At 40.6% G+C, this 16,778-nt stretch overlaps 2 protein-coding genes across 4 annotated transcripts in view; one reads left to right on the forward strand and one right to left on the reverse strand.

Moving 5' to 3' along the window:
• Positions 1-193: 193 nt before the first annotated feature.
• dcaf8 (DDB1 and CUL4 associated factor 8) lies at positions 194-12,121 on the reverse strand. Of its 3 annotated transcripts, XM_077523769.1 has the most exons (14): positions 11,881-12,121; positions 11,463-11,518; positions 11,306-11,389; positions 9,887-10,049; positions 9,406-9,793; positions 7,743-7,883; positions 7,564-7,658; positions 6,940-7,050; positions 6,562-6,692; positions 4,037-4,144; positions 3,829-3,959; positions 3,536-3,655; positions 3,341-3,457; positions 194-3,027 (listed from the first exon to the last, which is right to left on the reverse strand). In XM_077523769.1, the coding sequence occupies exons 2-14, from the start codon at positions 11,497-11,499 to the stop codon at positions 2,920-2,922; spliced, it is 1,734 nt and encodes a 577-aa protein (XP_077379895.1). In that variant the 5' UTR covers positions 11,500-11,518; positions 11,881-12,121; the 3' UTR covers positions 194-2,919. The 3 variants fall into 3 exon arrangements, with proteins under 3 accessions (XP_077379895.1, XP_077379886.1, XP_077379878.1); XM_077523760.1 differs by having other exon boundaries at positions 9,406-10,049; positions 11,309-11,389; XM_077523752.1 differs by having other exon boundaries at positions 9,406-10,049.
• Positions 12,122-13,588: 1,467 nt separating this feature from the next.
• Positions 13,589-16,778, forward strand: part of LOC144020435 (guanine nucleotide exchange factor VAV3-like) — a 46,305-nt gene continuing 43,115 nt past the window's right edge. Inside the window, exons 1-2 of the mRNA XM_077523923.1 lie at positions 13,589-14,297; positions 16,275-16,391. Coding sequence (XP_077380049.1) covers positions 14,016-14,297; positions 16,275-16,391 — 399 coding nt within the window. The 5' untranslated portion in view covers positions 13,589-14,015. The remainder of the gene's footprint in view (positions 14,298-16,274; positions 16,392-16,778) is intronic.

Consider the following 16,778-nt stretch of genomic DNA (forward strand, 5'->3'; position numbering starts at 1 on the left):
GTAATTAAGAGTCCATCAGTGCCAGTTTTCTACTACCTTGTAGTTTAAATGTCATGAATTTCCTTGGAAAAAACATGCATCTCAAAGACAAGCCCTTTCAGATGCATAGTTCTGAAATAATGAACCTAGCAAGAGGAACCAATTGTTTAACAAGACGTTTTGTGCATTTCCAAACAAGACAAAGCATCAAGAGTACTGTCTTTGTTTTATTGCACAAACTCTTCAACAGATTTCCAACAGAACCAGTATATGTTTCATAATCGTAAGCCTCTGGGTGGGAAAATTTGAATTCAATACAGTACTGTGTACAATGCAAACATAATACTGTAAAGGACAGTCTTTTAGGCCAACAGAAGAAAAAAGGAGCATGTTGGATCTGTATCGAATATAAACCTCTCTGCATCTTCAAACATTTTGCGTTGACATCAAACAGCATCTTCTAAATGTTGATTTTTTTTTATTTTTTATTTTTTTTACAGTTTATTTATATATGTACAATTTAACTAAGAGTTCTCAGAAAACGAGAAAAAAAACAAAAAACGCTGGGCTTCAATTGCTCTCACACCACAAAGAACGAGCAAGCACAATGTCCGAAGAAACTACCACCCTCCTTCAAAATCCCACACCCCTGATACCCATTCCAGCTTCCAGCCAATGGGCTGCTTCTAATTCAGCAACAGATCGGACCATTTTGACTCCAAGGGGCATACTACTGAAAAATTTGCTAGGTCAACTGAAGCAATCGCTTTCAAAGCAACTGTGCTGAATCCATTCGGGAGTGGGGAAGGAGGTGAGGGTGGATGTAAAAAAAAAAAAAAAAAAAAAAAAGAAGGTTCTCATCCTTGGCGCATGCAGTGGAGGAGCTGAGCTTCCTGTCAAAGATGGAATGCAGGAAGAGCCTAAAGTGAGAAGACTTACAAGTGCTGCAGAAAATAAAATCACCCCTGACAAAAAAATAAAAATCACTCTTTAGTGCATGTGTCAAACGTCAACATCCCTGATTCAAAGTGCACTCAGTAGTTTCAGGGGTGGACATCAGCAATCCTGTGGAGATGGAACTCGTTACGATGGGAAGGAGGGTGGCCACGTGCTGGTGTACGTTTGGAGGCAGCAGTCCAAAAAAAACAAAAAAACGGGGGACATCGGAAACAACGTGATGTCTTCGTACAGTGGCCAGCAGTCTGCACCATTGCTGTCTGACTTATGTGTGTGTGCCAGTGTGTCAATAATGCCAAAGAGTGCATGTACGCATCATGATTGTCCAGTGAAAAGCAGGTATTGCCATTCTTTATACACCTACACCGGAAATGCATTTTGTTGGTCACTGGATTTCTGTTTATTTATGTGCCAAATGATATGCTGTGTCCATTTTAGGGTACTAAATGTAAATCCTGTATATGCATGGCTGATGAAAAGCATCTACCTCCAAGTTTTGAGGGAAGATCTTTTTCTTGGTTTTGATGTAAAAATAACTTAAATTTGTCGTTTTGTGAAGCATTTTTTTGTGCAACAAACAAAAACAAAATTGAAAATTTTCACTTCATCCACTGTCAGTTTTTCATTGATGTGATACAAAAGATTGTATTGTTTTTTTCCATCGTTGTAAAACGTTTTTTTTTATTTTGGAAACAAAATATATATTTTTTTTTTTTTGCTTGTTCCTTTTTGTCAAAAACATTGTGGTTATTTCCAAGAATGCACAAAAAAAGCTTTTCCGTTTTCATGCAATATATTTAACTTTTTTTTTATCATAAAAATCAGAAACACTGTACAACAAATTTGTTTTTTTATCCCGCTTTATTGTCCAAAATATTCTTGGTTAACAACCCACTCACTAATTGTACTCTTAATTTTCCTCATTGTTGTCCACATTTTTGGACCCCCCCCAAAAAAATCACTGCCTTTGGAAACCAAATTTTCAGAGGGGTTTTCTCCTAAAATTCTTGGTGGGTTTTCTGGACACAAAATGACAATTTGTAGACAAACTGTTCAGATCTTCATTATTCTCACAAATATCTACAGTATTTTTTTATTCTTTTGGACACAAAACAAAAAAACAACACATTTTTGTGCTTTTTTTTTTTTTTTTTTTTTTTTTAATCACAAACTTTTTTGTTGTTTTACATTAACACCAAGTTTGGAAAAAATAAATTTGCTGATTTTTCCTTTTTATCTGATACATTTTTTGTTTTTTTGCACAAAAGTCAGTCAAAAGTTGCTCCCCTACTTATCTGATTTTTTTTAATTTTTTTTTGAGACACAAAATGTGGGCATGCACTATTTTAATGGACCAGCACAATGATGTGTGTGTTCCATGTCTACCACAAGATCAAACTGCCAGTGTGTCAATAATAAACAATTTGAGACCAATAAAGTGTACTTACTTTTATGCATGTTATTGTATGTATCCTATCAATTTGACAGCAAAATTTTGTGACTCCCCCCACCCCCTTACTGTCTTAAACATTTTTCTGGAGATACGACGACGAGCTGATAACTGATTGTCAAATTAATCGATAATTACTTTTGATAATTAATTGTTTTTAGAGTTTGTTTCATTTAAAATGGTCCAAAATCTCGGAATTTCTGCCTAACAAGTAAACATTCGGATTTCTGTAGTCTTCCAGAAAAGCAGGATTCCGTTTGTTTTTTCCCAAAGTAAGACAATTGACTGTCAATTTGAAAGAATGTGTACTGCATTTTCAAGTTTTTTTTCCCCTCATTGTCCAAATTCAGAACTTTTGAACAACATATTAGATGGTGTTCTTTCCCACCTGAACTTTTGATATGTTTTTTTCTTCCTTTATAACCCGAAATTTATTTTTATTTTTATTTTTTTATGTTAAACCACATACCTGCTTTTGACTGGACATTATCTGTATTTACTGTATATTTGTATGTGTATGGTGCGTGTGTGGCTCAGGAGGACATGCACTGGACATGATCCGGACCCCCTTCCTCTTCGTCAGAGGTGTCTGGCGAACTCCAGGACTCGTCGGTGTCGGCATCGGCGCCCTCGCGCCGGGTCTGCATTGAGACAAGAGGAGCAGAAGTGAGCATGGTGAGTTCATTTATATAACAGTACAGTGGTGCCTTGAGATGAAATGAATAAATATTGTACTTTATAAAAACAGTAGTAAAATACTTGAATGTAAAATATGTGCATCATTATTTAATGTTCCAATTCCATTAATTGGGCTGCTCCTTCTGGTGTGCCCATCCTGGCCACCGGGAGGCAGTGTAGTATTTGCACAGACATTTTGAATCTCAAGGCACCATTGAAATGGACACTTCATTAGGTACAGCGGTGCAACATAGCAAATGATGCCCTCAGTCTCACCCTCGGGGGCCGTCGGTTCCTCATGTGTCTCATCAGGAACCACAGCAGCTGCGTGTCGTACTGGTCGCCGTGCCGCACGCTGTCCTCATCGCGATCCCGCTTGTTTTTCTTCATCACCTTCAGGTAGAGCACACATAAAGCCGCATTTGGCTTCAAGCGCGGCTGCTAAAGGAACCTCAACTGAGAAGCCGATACCTCCTTGAGGCCCTTGAGTCCAGTGGGGGTCTCGGCAGTGGGGGCCCACAGCTTGATGTCGTGGTCCAGGCCGCTAGTGGCCATGCCTGGCAGGTGGGGGTGCGGCTCCAAGCAGTTCACCTGTGTGACATCAGGCCAACAAAAATATATGGCGTTTGGCAGATGTGGACAAAACATTTTTGCGTAAACATTTTAGACATTTCTTTAGACACAATCATTATTTGTTTATATTTTTTATTTCACGATGATGTTAGTTTCCCTTCTAGTCCACTAATCCGACAGCCCGTACTCACCACTCCCCCTCTGTCGCCCTCCATGAACTGGACGATGCGGGCTGAGTGTTTGTCCCACAGGTAGATGTGTCCGCAGTCGCTGCCGCTCACCACAAACTCGCTGCACGGCCCGTAGAAGTTGACGCCCTTCACTGTTAGGGGAATTCTTTTTTTTAAAAGCAGGATTTGGCGGCAACTAATACACATTTGGTCGGACGTGTAGTCCCACCTGTGGCATTGTTGCGGTGTCCCTTGTATCTCCTGCAGTAGTCGGCGCCGTCGCTGTGGTTGGAGTCAAATAGGTAGATGTCCTCGTCATTGTAACTGGCTAGTAGCTCTATACCAAAATAATTAAATAAAAATAAAATGATATATAATATGAAATAACAATATAGAATAATAATAACAACATTAAGTGTTAGACCACCAAAAACGTTTAATGACGTATGCTAAAATCTTAATGATTGCCGCCATAAACGTTAATTAACGTCATCTACGTTTTTTTGTTTGTTTGTTTGTAATCAATGGGCACTGCGACGTCTTGTAGAGCGCTGCCTGATCAATGGAGTTGTGAAATCAAAAACACCCACTAACTATGGCCAGGAGATGGCAGCATTGTATCTCTCTTCAATGGGCAGCCAGTGTATGAAATTACAATGAAACATGACGAAGCTGATGAAATAGAACGTTTTCAAGGATGACATGAATAACCAAAGCCTTTGTCACATTACATCTAATTCACAGAGCATCACTAAACAAAAAATATTAGTGTCATCACTGTTGTGCAGAAAATGTATCTTTTCAAAAAGCTTATTTTATTCTATTTTCGCTTATGTCACTCAAATGACCTATTTATAAATGGTGATTACTAAAGAACGAAATAAGGTAGAAACGTTCTTTTTTTTCTAATAAATGAATGGAATCCAATCTTTCATATGGTAGCCACCGTGTTAATGTAGTCATCATACACAATATTCCGTTTGCCTTGAAAGATGAGTGAAAATGCTCAAAATTGGCCGGCACTGTCGGCGTTGTTTTTTTGGGTAATGTTTGGCAGTCATAGAGTTAGGAATAACATTAATAATAATAATAATAATAATGATAATATTGGTGTGGGGGTGAGTGTTAATTATCTCTAAAGTGTCGTCATTCTGTGCACAAGTAAGTAGTGACTCAAATTGAGTAGCGAATTGGCTGTTGAAAACAAACGGCGAATCAGGATTTTCTCATTAGAGTCAAAACACGTCATAGCATATTGGCACGTCTCGTTTAACTATGTCTCCCTTATCGTGGCAAGTGCACATGCGTGAAAGCTACATATGCGGTTCATTCGAGCCGAAGCCCGAAAGTAATTCTGGCAATACTTGGCCCAGCTAATGCTGTCATAGCAATGAGAATATTTAGCCAAGCTAACACCTCATTGTTGGCCAGCTAACGCTGTGCTAGCAACAAATGAAAAGGAGTTTGCAAATTTGGACGCCAGACCTGACAGAAACACTATCTTAGCACTAGCTAGATGAGGGAAATATATGGATTTAAAATGGTAGCAAAGACAAAATGCATCCTTTGCTCTGCCACTGCCAAGGGTTTCTGCAGGTTGAAGTCAGTTATTTTTAAACTACAAAGGTTCATCTTTCTATGGGTTGACGCGGCGGTGTAAGCTACACTTAGAGCTGGACAATATCACCAAAAAAATAAAATATCTATATTTATTTGCTCGTCATTCAGGACGATTTTAATCCAATAAACGTTTTTTTTTTTTTAAAGGTTTTATTTATTCAAAAATAATTCCTGTGCAAAATGTTCAGACAATAATAATAGTAAACTGGTTCTAAATCAGTTTTAACAAACTCAACATTCATAGTTTATGTTTAACTCATATGCTCCCCAAAAAATATAAAGAACATAAAGAAGGGTTTGATGCAGCCTCTCAACTGCAGAGAACGGGTGAAGCAATGGTAGTAATTACAAAAATGGCCAACAGATGGCAGCAGAGTATAAGAGATCAACCAGGGCCATGTTGCAAACAAGCAGTTTTCCCCCACAGTTTTACACAGATTTGTGAATAATGATGAAACTTAGCTATATTCTAATGCTAATTTCTGCAAAACAGAAACCGATAGAAATATACTTTTTTTCCTGATTAAAGAGACTTTAATCTTTCTTTTGGTTGGTTCCATGTTTTTATAGCAATAGAACACAATATTCTGTGGACCTTGCAAAATCAGTCAAAATCCAGTAAAACAGCCGGGAGTGAATGTTGCTTCAGTGAAAATGGCTGCGAGTGAATAAGTTAATTGCCACAATTAAATAGTTGGTTTCTTATTATAAACCACGCATCCAGCATTCTGCCACTTGGAGAAAATTACAACCCAATAACATCTGGATCTAACAGAACATAAGATCTTTCCATAATCCAGAAGACAAAGTTCGATTTCACAATTTAGCAAATTTCCAAATATTCAATTTAAAAAATGGTGATTAATCAAATTAATTCGATTTATTGCCCAACTCAAGCTACACTACGATACCTTGATAAGGGAATATGGCTTTGTAATCATATGATCAAGATTATGTGCTATATACATGCATTCCATTTACCACTTTCATCAAATCATATTTTTCATTTTCTGTACTATGTACAAAAGTACATTCAAGTTGAGTCACTTCGGTGGCTAATGCCAAATGCTGATATGCAGTGCGTGTCCGAGCTCTCCTATTTACATGTGTGTTTTGAGTGGTGTGCCAACCGACCTGTGCCGTCATGGCTGTACACCAGGCAGGTTATGTTGGTTTTGGACTCGCTGGGCACCAGATGCGAAGGGCAAAACTTCTTCAGCACGCCGTTATTGTCATTCTCGTTGATTTTTCTCTGGTCGTAAATCCTACAGCGCAACAATGACATCAGCAATTCACAACCAAATGTATGGATTCATTTCATTAGTCAGAAAATGACTATTTATTTACTTATCTATACATGCAACTTAGTGACAGGCAGTACAATTGGCAGAAGCTACAATTAACGTGTATCCACCTGTTGTCATTCGTACAACAGATTTGTGCTAAATCAAACAGGCCCAGATTTCACACTGATTGGAGTTATATGATCGTGTTGGTGGCCATTATGCGTACCTGACGTACTGATCCCTCCCGCCAACCGCAAAGTGATGAGTTTTGGCCGGGTTGACAAAGATGGTGTAGAGGCCCACTTTTTTGTCGCCCTCCTTCACCATCACCAGTTTTCTGCACAACAAAAGGAAGAGTAGGTCAGGCAACGACAACAGCTACATATGCTTTGGGATTGCACACCTGTTGCCAAAAAATGCTTCTGTCCTATCGTTAATTTGACCTGTTTGCCATAACTAATAACTTACTTTTCTTGTATATATTGTAATGTAAATATATATATATACATACATATATATATATATATATATTTTTTTTTTTTAACAATATGACATTTTTTTAAGGTTCAAAGGTTAGGTTTGGATTGCGTCACATGCTTATATGTTAAACTGTTGTCATGTCTGTTAGAATTCTTTACAAAAAAGAAAATACAAATAAAGTATTTGATTCCCCCCCACAAAAAAAAAAAAAAAAAAAAAAAAAAAAAAAGCACACACTCAGAAATGAATAGCTTACAGCTGATGTCAGCCATGACAAGGAGCTCAAGGTCAAGTACATTACTCATACCAGACGTATTCACACCTACACATTAATAATAAGTTTCAAAATTACTTTAACACTAGCACTCACTTAGCAGGCCGGTCGAGCCGCAGGTCGATTCCAAACACCATGGCGTCTTCTCCCGCTGATAGAAACGAGCACGGCGAGTCTGGCTCCAGGGCTAACTGATAAGAAAAAGAAAAAAAAAGAAAGAAACAGTAAGTGTCAATGCCACATTTGGAAGTGTGTGTGTGGGGTTTGTACTGAACCTTGTGTGCGGCCCCTTTGTGCTGTGCCACCCTCTTTGTGTTCTTGCAGCGCTGGGTGGCGGAGAGCTCGGCCACGCGAATCTGCCCATCACGGGCGCACATGGCCAAGGTGGAGTCGCCGCTGTGAGGTAGGAACTTGGCCTAGCGGGCCAAAACAAACATCGCCATGTGTAAATGTCAAAATCAAATGAGGCTGGAGTGCACGTGAAATGAAACGAGTGGGAAAATGGGGAACTGCACGATAGACGTCACCACACTTAATATTCATGAGTCTAGCGAGGAGGGTCAAACTCGGCGGGCTAGTCATGCTAGACCAGTGCTTCTCAATTTTCTGTCATGCCCCCCCCCCCCCCCCAACCGTAAGAAGAAAACATCTCGCCCCCAAGCGCGAAACAAAAAAACAAAATATAGGCAATTGCTTAGCTCTTGGTGACAGCGGTGGCTGGCAAGGGCAGGATTATCATCTAGAAGGATGCATGAATGCCTGCCCCGGCCCCAACAAAATGTTTACTACATATGAAGGTGAAAGGCTTCACTTCGCTGGCGTTAGACTGCTCTTTTGGACGTCCACACAAGTTGACCCCCGTTCACATTCATGACTGAATTTTTGGCTTCGGGAAACAAATAAAGAATATATCCTTCATATGTGGACAGTTGTTGTGTCTGGAGTAGTGTCCGCAAGTTCCATAACAGCTGTGTTTACTCGCCATCTTGTTTTTCCGGAGATAAATGAGAACAAAACAAGCATGATTTGCATGGCTCGTCAATGAGCGAGCTTCTTTTTGACTTACTTCCTTGTTCAAGTTGCTGAAGTCATATGGCCTTTAAGTCTAAAAATAGCATTTGTGCGGTTCCCCATTGCACCAATCCTTTCCTATTTGTTATTCGCCAACATGCCAACTATCGGCACTTAGAAATATACAGTTGTTGAAGCGCTCTAGAAATAAAGATGAGGTTGAGCATCCAAAAATTAACTCGACATATACTTTGGTTTTCTTTGTGATGCTAACACAAAAAAAGGTACCAGTGCTGGCAACAAATGGCGCTTTTCCACTGTACCGGTTCCAGACCGAAGCAGCAATTTTTGTCCCCGGACGTTAGTGTCTCCACTGGACTTTTTTGGTGCCGAGTCGCTCCATTGTAACCGCTGTTTAGAACCCTTTTGACAGCGGTTCTGCAGCGCCGGTCGTCGGGGGACTAGCGGGGCCGTGACGTCACCTGTCGTCTGATTGGCCGACAGCAACGCCGCTGCCGCCGCAAGCAACACCATGTCGCACGCCTATTTCCTTGTTTTAAGCGAGAGAGGTAGAAGCGCCCGCCGGTCTTCATTCATATTAAATTGTAAATATGGTTCAATGTTGGCGCAACTTGCCACTCTGGAAATGTTATCTTCAGATCCGCATGCAATGCGGGAGTCCAAGCTTAGCATGGACGGTTCAAATGTTGCCGCCCCCTTCTCGCCGTGTGCCAGTTGTAATGGAAAACCGGCAGTTGCGGTTTGGTGTGGTTGCGCGAGGTGTGGTGAGGTGCGGTGTGGTACCCGGCCATGCAGGCACGATGGAAAAGTGGCAAAATACGTGTATCACGACAACCACGTACACAGAAATGGAACTTCTTGCGACATCGAAAAGCGTCAAATGCGTGAAGGTGTTCTGCCCCTCACCTGAAAGACGTTGCTCTTATGCCCGCTGTCAAACTCCAGCTCGGCGCGCCGGATGGCCCAGTCCCAGATGACCACGCGGAGGTCGTCGCTGCCGGACGCCAGGCGCGTGCCCGATGGGTTGAAGTGAAGCGTGTTGACGCAGCCCGAGTGCCGCTCCAACCGACCCTGCAGCTCCAGCCTCTGCACCAGGCCGCGGGCGCCGCACACACGCCGCACGAACTGCTGCGAGTCCCGGCCGATCTCCCGGCAGCGCAGCGAGGGGATGGCGCGCCACGCCGGCCCGCGCAGGTCTCGCAGCTCGGCGCCCAGCCACGCCTCCATCGCCTCGTCATCTTCCTCGTCGTCTTCGTCTTTCAGCTCCTCGTCATCGTCGTCGTCCTCGTCCGAGCTGGAGGAACGATTGTTGTTATTGCCGCCGCCGCCGCAGGGTCGGTTCCGCTTCCGGGCGGCTCGTCTCCCGCCGTCTTTCGCCCTCTCTTGCCTGCCTTCCTCGCTCTCTCTTTCACCGTCCTCAGTCAGAGAGAAGAGGCCGCTGCCATCCATGCTGTCAGTGTCTTCCTCCTCCTCCTCCTCCTCGTCATCATCGTCCTCCTCCTTCAGCTCACTTTCCGGCACGTTCCGATCACCAGATGCTTCTCCGTTGTCTTGAGCAACACACATGGAAGTTAGTGTTCGGGAAAGTGGGTCAGTTGAGGGTTTGACAAAAAACAAACAAAAAAACCTGCAATTGGAAGATGATGGCGTGTGACAAGGAGAGAAGTCTCTTCACATGTGCACTAACCAACGGCTGGTTTAGCTGGTAATTTTATTCAAAATTAAATGCATGTATCTTGAATTCTCTCGCATAAAATAGTTTTCTTTCACATCGCGATAAAAATTTTCATTTAAATTTAAACTTCAGTCCTCATTTTGTAGTACTCCGGCTTCCTCCGGCATTCCAAAAATACACGTTCTGTTCATTACATTCTAAACTGTCCGTACAGTGGATATAAAGTCTACACACCTATTTTCTCATGCTAAGTTTTCATGACATAAAAAATGAGACCATAATAAATCATTTCAAAACTCTTGCCACCATTAATGTGTCCTATAACCTGTACAACGCAATTCAAACTTTTTTTTTTTTTTACAAGCGCATGTAGAAAAAATTAATAATATGGATATGCACAGCCTCATAACTGAGGATATAAATACATTTGAAATTAACCAGTCACAATTACATTCACTTTCAATTAAATTTAAAGAACATCGAGTTAACTTCTTGTATACTGAAATTTATGTCGTCACACCTTACAGCAAACGTTATGGTCCACAGAAGAATTCTCAAGGCAATAACATATACCATGGACCACAGTGAAGAAGGTCATCATTAAGTGAAGAAAATATGGCATAGACAAAAAACCCAATTTCTTCAGAACCCATCATCCAACTTTCTAAATTCTTAAGTTCATTGTCCTGGTTGAAGTTGCATTCCAAGCAGACTGAGCATTCTGACACACTGGAATTTTGGGGAAATTTGTCCCATTGCTAAGAGTAGCAAAAACACTTAAGGCTTCTGTTATAAAGCAAAACATGTCAGGAAAACTTACGAGAACATCTGAACTTCGATATCTCCAACGACAACCTGTGGGCGGATACTCCTTTCAAACGTTTTTTTTTAAGTGTTTTTCTTCCAAGTATTGACTATAATTGTGATTTTAGACGTTCCAACTTGTATGCACACATCTCCACCATTGGAGTAAAATACTCCATGGTAAACCAAAAATCCCTTGCAATCCCGGTGACATCACATCCGTTTAGCTCTTTGCAGGTATATGTTTTCAATGTACCTACAAATTCTATCATACCAACCACCAAGTAGTAATTTTCAGAAATATAGGGAGTTTGAAATGTGATTTACCACCGTGTTTGTCTTCATCTTTGCTCCCACAGGCGTCACCGTCTTTGTGATGATCACCCCCGGCTTCTTCCTCTCCAGAGACCCCTTAAAAAACAACCCAGCGGTGGTAAGAAAAGAGCTGAAATGGCTACCACAGGTGGTTTTGCAATCGAGTTACCGTTGAGCGACGTGGATTTGCCTTCGGTTTCTGCCATGACGTCCCTGAAGGCGAGTCTGTCACACATGTTTGGAGGGGGAGGGGGAAAAAAAAGTCACGTCTCAAAGTCGTCAAGTTGACTGTAAAAGTTGAGTATTGTCGCATTTAGTGTGTGCATGGGAGGCGTATGCAACCTGCTAGTCAGGCTAACAAGCGTGCTAATGCCAGCCCAATTTATCCCTCACACTCTTTGTGACGGCATCGTTAAAACTCGGTTTAACGTTTACAGGCCTGCTGGCTTTAGCATGTAGCTAAATTGCTTGCGCGCGGTTGGCAAAATATCGACAAATGCGCAGCTGACATTTTTGTTGTTGCAAACACCTGTTTGGTCATACACACAACAGCTAACTGAGCCGTAGCATTTTTTTTTTTTTTTTACCTCGACTCACAGGCCCGACTCAGCGCACTTCTTTCCCCTCTCTTTCAGCGCCGTCCGTATAATCGTTTTATTTGGCAGCTTTGCGATCTTCACACCTTGCCTCGGCCGGCCAAGCTAAGACAAAAAAGACGCCGCATTGTGCGTCAACTTTCCAGAAGAAAACGAACTAAGCAGCGTTCAAATAAGGTCGACTGCTCTGTTTATGTTTTGACGGTTCAGCTTCTATTTTGGGGGGTGGAAGGAGGGGGGCTTCCGATTACGTGATCGTTGACGTTTTGTTTAAAAACCCGGAAGTAGCACTAGCAGAAAAGAAAGAAAATTTTAAAAAAACATCCTGTGGTTGTTTTCCTCTGTATTTTTTGTACACGTATCATATATGTAGGTATTTAATTATTAAAATGGAAAAACTTTCACTTTGGTGTGCGTTTTGAGTTCGGCAGGGCGAATAACGGAAAAGAAGCGAAAATAAAAGTAAAACGTCATGGTTACTGTTTTCACCTTAGTACTTACTTGTGAGTTCTGCTTTATTTTTTGTCTCTTTTCTTTCGTTTATTTGATCACATTAGCGTATTGATGGTACTTAAGTGCTTAGTTTCACTCTTTGTTTGGTTTCCGGTTATATAGTAAAGTAGTTTTTAAACACGGAAGTAGCTGCAGCTGCAGACGAGAATCAACTTTAAAAATAAGAGCTTATCGTCTCTTTCTGTCGTCTCCAATTTATATACGCTCGTCTGTCCCAACATTAGATGAAACTGCGGGGCTTTTTTAAATCGCGGTTTGTGTTTTGTTGATTTAGTTTGTAGATACTGTACAGTTTTAGCTTTTATTATGTCGTACTTCCGGTGACATATTTAGCCCATTTCAAATGGCCACAGATTAATGAAAGTGACCTAAAGAGAGAGTGCGCGGATGTGTGTGCCCCTGTGGGGGGAAAATGTCATGATATAACTGATAAATCCACACACTTCAAATATGTACTGTACCAGGCATCTTGTACAGTACTTTAAAATCACAATGTTTTCTTACTAGGCAGGGCGTATTGAGAAGCACAGCCCAGTTCGTATTGAGAAGCACAGTAAATCTGGTTTGACCAGGATATAGAAATAGTAAACACAAAATAATTAACTTTTCTAAAATACTTGCATTAACAGGGCATAGCTGCACAGACTGCACAAGTCATCCAGTCCAGTGCAGTGACGAATACTAAAACATCCGGTCTGAAAAAAGATGGCTTCCTTCCTGTGTTTATGTCCGGGTCCTAATGATCATACCTACATGGGGGTCTCTCTTTCTCAACTCAACTTTTATCTCACGATCAAAACAATATGTTTAGAGCTGCGGACTTGCGCTTCTTGTTTGAGACTCTTTGGCCAGTGTACATGTCAATCATTACTTGTGGTTATTGCTCATAATTAAGGTGTTCACATGCATTTTTAAAAGTCTGATTTCAGTTGATTTCTTGCTATATTTATTTTTAAGTCATAGTATCGTATAGTGTTTATTCTTCTAAAATTGAAATGACTGTTGCATCTTACTAACATACTTAAATAATATGCAAAATATATATAAGTAGCTACATATATGCTCAGCAATCAAAATAACGTTAAAAATGTAGCTTATAGGACTTCTCAATTATTTGCCTTATAGATACTACTACTACTACTACTACTACTACTACTACTACTACTACTAATAATAATAATAATAATAATAATAATAATACAAATCCAAAATGCTGCAGCTTATTTTCTGGGGGTACCTTTTTGTTCTTCTCATGATTTGTAATGAATCCAGAATGTACTGTATGGCATTTTTGCTTACAGAAAATTATTGACTTTATCACAATATTCTAATTTTCTGAGACAGTCCTGTACAATTGTCATCTAAAAAAATGAAAACAATTCAAAATTATAACAATTTAAAGACAATTTCATTACAAAACGCAAACGTTCATAATGTTTAATATATCAATAAAATGAGAAAAAAATATAGTTAAATTATTCCTAGTGACCTAAACGTGAACGTTAAAAAAAAAAAAAAAAAAAATGTCACTTGAAGGCGGAGGAAGTGGGAGGGGGGGGGAGCTTTGCCTACTTTTGACCCACATCACTTAAGTTGATCCTCCACTTGCGCTCATGCGAGCGACGCAGCTGGAGTCATGCGGTGCTTTCCTGCGTGTCAACTTTGTCTTTTTTCAAACTAGCCCGGCCGCCATGGAGTACTGGAGGCAATGCGCCGCTTGGCTGATCGGCTGCAGAGTGCTGCCGGTCAACCATCGCGTCACCGCGGACACGGCGCATGTGTTCGACCTGGCGCAGACGCTGCGCGACGGCGTGCTGCTGTGTCAGCTGCTCAACAATCTGAGGGCGGGCAGTATCGATTTGAAGCACATCAACCTCAGGCCGCAGATGTCTCAGGTACCCAATACATTACAACACCACTCCACTATAATACCGAAAACTTAGTCTAGATCTCCCAAATCCCTAGCTGGGAATCTTTTAGTTGTTTAGGTATTTTATCAACAGTATCAGACTGTAGGCTATCACATCCCAGAAATATTGCGGTAATGAATGTAATCGGATATCGCGATACAGTATGATAAAATACAACATTGTTGTTGTTCTTTCCAACAATACTGATATAGAGTATCACAAAATGCCGTATATGATATTGTTGTATTGATATATTATGGTAAAATATAATATTTCATTTTTCCCCAACTATATGCTAGTATCATGATGCTGCCATTGCATGATAATCGATTTTGGCTACTGTACAAGAAAACCATGATACCATACATAGTAACAATCCAGTTATATATACCATATAATCGAACAAAATACTTTTACTATGTTTTCTAATAATGGTATCATGATACAGTGATCGTGTGATGGTCAATATATTGCAAGAAACCATGACGCATCATCTTATGATTGATACTATTGTATTGTTAATGTAAAAGAAAATATGAAAATATAATGCAATATTTTTGCAAAAGTATTGATTGTATTAGACAAATAAATTGCATAATAATCAATTTAAATTGATAAAGAAAAGCATGCCATGATATGCATGATCCAGTTTTATTGATATTGTATGCTACGATCAAACAAATATTGCAGCTTTTTCATCAAGATCAATATTATTAATAGTATCACTATGCAGTGATTGCGCAATAATTGATATATTCGTAGAAAACTTTGCGACATCCCTAGATGTATGATGCAGTTGGACTTATATTCGGTGATACAATGTAACATGATCATAGAGATTTTTTTCCAGTGATATTAATAGTATCACGATACAGCAATTTCAATACACTGTATTTGGAACTAAACCATGATACAATGCATAATGATATGCATGATCCAGTTGTTTCGACAATGCAATATTATATTTATTACAGCATTTTTCCAGTGATACCTTCTTTCACGAAACTTCCATCCATCCATCCATTTTCTTGACCGCTTATTCCTCACAAGGGTCGTGGGGGGTGCTGGAGCCTATCTCAGCTGGCTGTGGGCAGTACAATACGGTAACTTAGGATACATATAGCCATGATAAAATACATCATATGATGATATTGCGATAGTGTTCCAACTGTACTGATAGTCATGAAACAGTGAGTGCAAAAAAATCCAAATCATCTACATTTGAGGTATACTTGCCGTATGTGTGGAGAGTATTTTTGCGGATGATTCCGCAGTCAAGACCTCACTTTAAGCACATGTAGCTGAATGAATGTGGATAATCTCACTTAAAGGGTTAAAAAAATAAATAAATAAAAAGCCCAGCATGTCGACTGGATCCCTTCTAATTTGTCCTGCGCCTCTCAGGGGGGTCCAGATAACATCCTGACTTTGATCCACCCATTCGGCGGGAGCGTTTAAAATCAACTATTGCTATTACCAGGCCATGTTAAATCGTTGCGCCACAATTAACGGCAGGAGAAGATGTGAAATTGTGTGCTCACTTGAATAGCCCTTAAGACGCTGCAGTCAGGTTTTTAGCGTGGCCCTCTTGTGTGTACTCACTAGACTGTGATGGCAAAACAGTAGGATAGCCCGCAGCTGTAGGCCGCGTAGGAGCGAAAAAGCATACGTGCGCGGACCCCTTTCACGGTGACCTGCTATCTCGCTGCGTGGAGAGCCATGGCATCAGGGTCAGTGGGACAAGCAAGGATCCCTCCGGTGCTGCTTTTGCCAGATGCACACTGGGACTTTTATTTGTACTTTAGGGGTCCAAACATTTTCAGATTCCACTTTTATTGCATAGCCACTTTATAAAAATGTAACTCTCTCAACTTCAACTAACACACTCCTCACGTTACAAAATGGACTTTAATTTTCATGTATTTATTCATTTTTTGAATCTCCCACCTTTCACCGTCCCAGTTTCTGTGCTTGAAGAACATTCGCACCTTCCTGATGTGCTGCTGCGACGCGTTCGGCATGAAGAAAAGCGATCTGTTCGACGCCTTCGACCTGTTTGATGTGCGCGACTTCGGAAAGGTGAAATTCACATTTATTTGACCCCTTGATTACATTATCACACATGCTTTTGCATGATCAATGAACAGTCTAGCCTACTGTACTACATCTCCAAAATGCGGTAACGGTTTAAAAGCTGAGTTCTGGCATGCATTTGCCATGTTATTTTCTTTTAGTCCATTTGAAGTCCAAAGAAGCTTCCAGTTAATCTGATAAATCCACACACTTCAAATATGTACTGTACCAGGCATCTTGTACAGTACTTTATAATCTCAGTCAAACAACCTTCTGGCAAGGTGTCAACAACACCGGCATCATTTCAGTATGTCACGTTCATCCTGGATGGATGAGATCCAGCCGGGGTGTTTACAACTTGAGCAAGTGGAAATGAGTGTTGCTGTTTTGTTT

This window comes from Festucalex cinctus, chromosome 1 (assembly GCF_051991245.1).
Source record: "Festucalex cinctus isolate MCC-2025b chromosome 1, RoL_Fcin_1.0, whole genome shotgun sequence".
In the NCBI taxonomy this organism is placed as follows: Eukaryota; Metazoa; Chordata; class Actinopteri; order Syngnathiformes; family Syngnathidae; genus Festucalex; species Festucalex cinctus.

What these genes read in the sequence shown, in the direction of transcription:
- dcaf8 (XM_077523752.1), bottom strand. Translation starts at nt 11,499, where the DNA reads ATGGCAGAAACCGAAGGCAAATCCACGTCGCTCAACG. An exon ending in AGATGAAGACAAACACGGTG is followed by an intron (nt 10,050 to 11,305) that starts GTAAATCACATT and finishes GTGTTGCTCAAG; the next exon opens with ACAACGGAGAAGCATCTGGT. An exon ending in GGAACCGACGGCCCCCGAGG is followed by an intron (nt 3,028 to 3,340) that starts GTGAGACTGAGG and finishes GTCTCAATGCAG; the next exon opens with ACCCGGCGCGAGGGCGCCGA.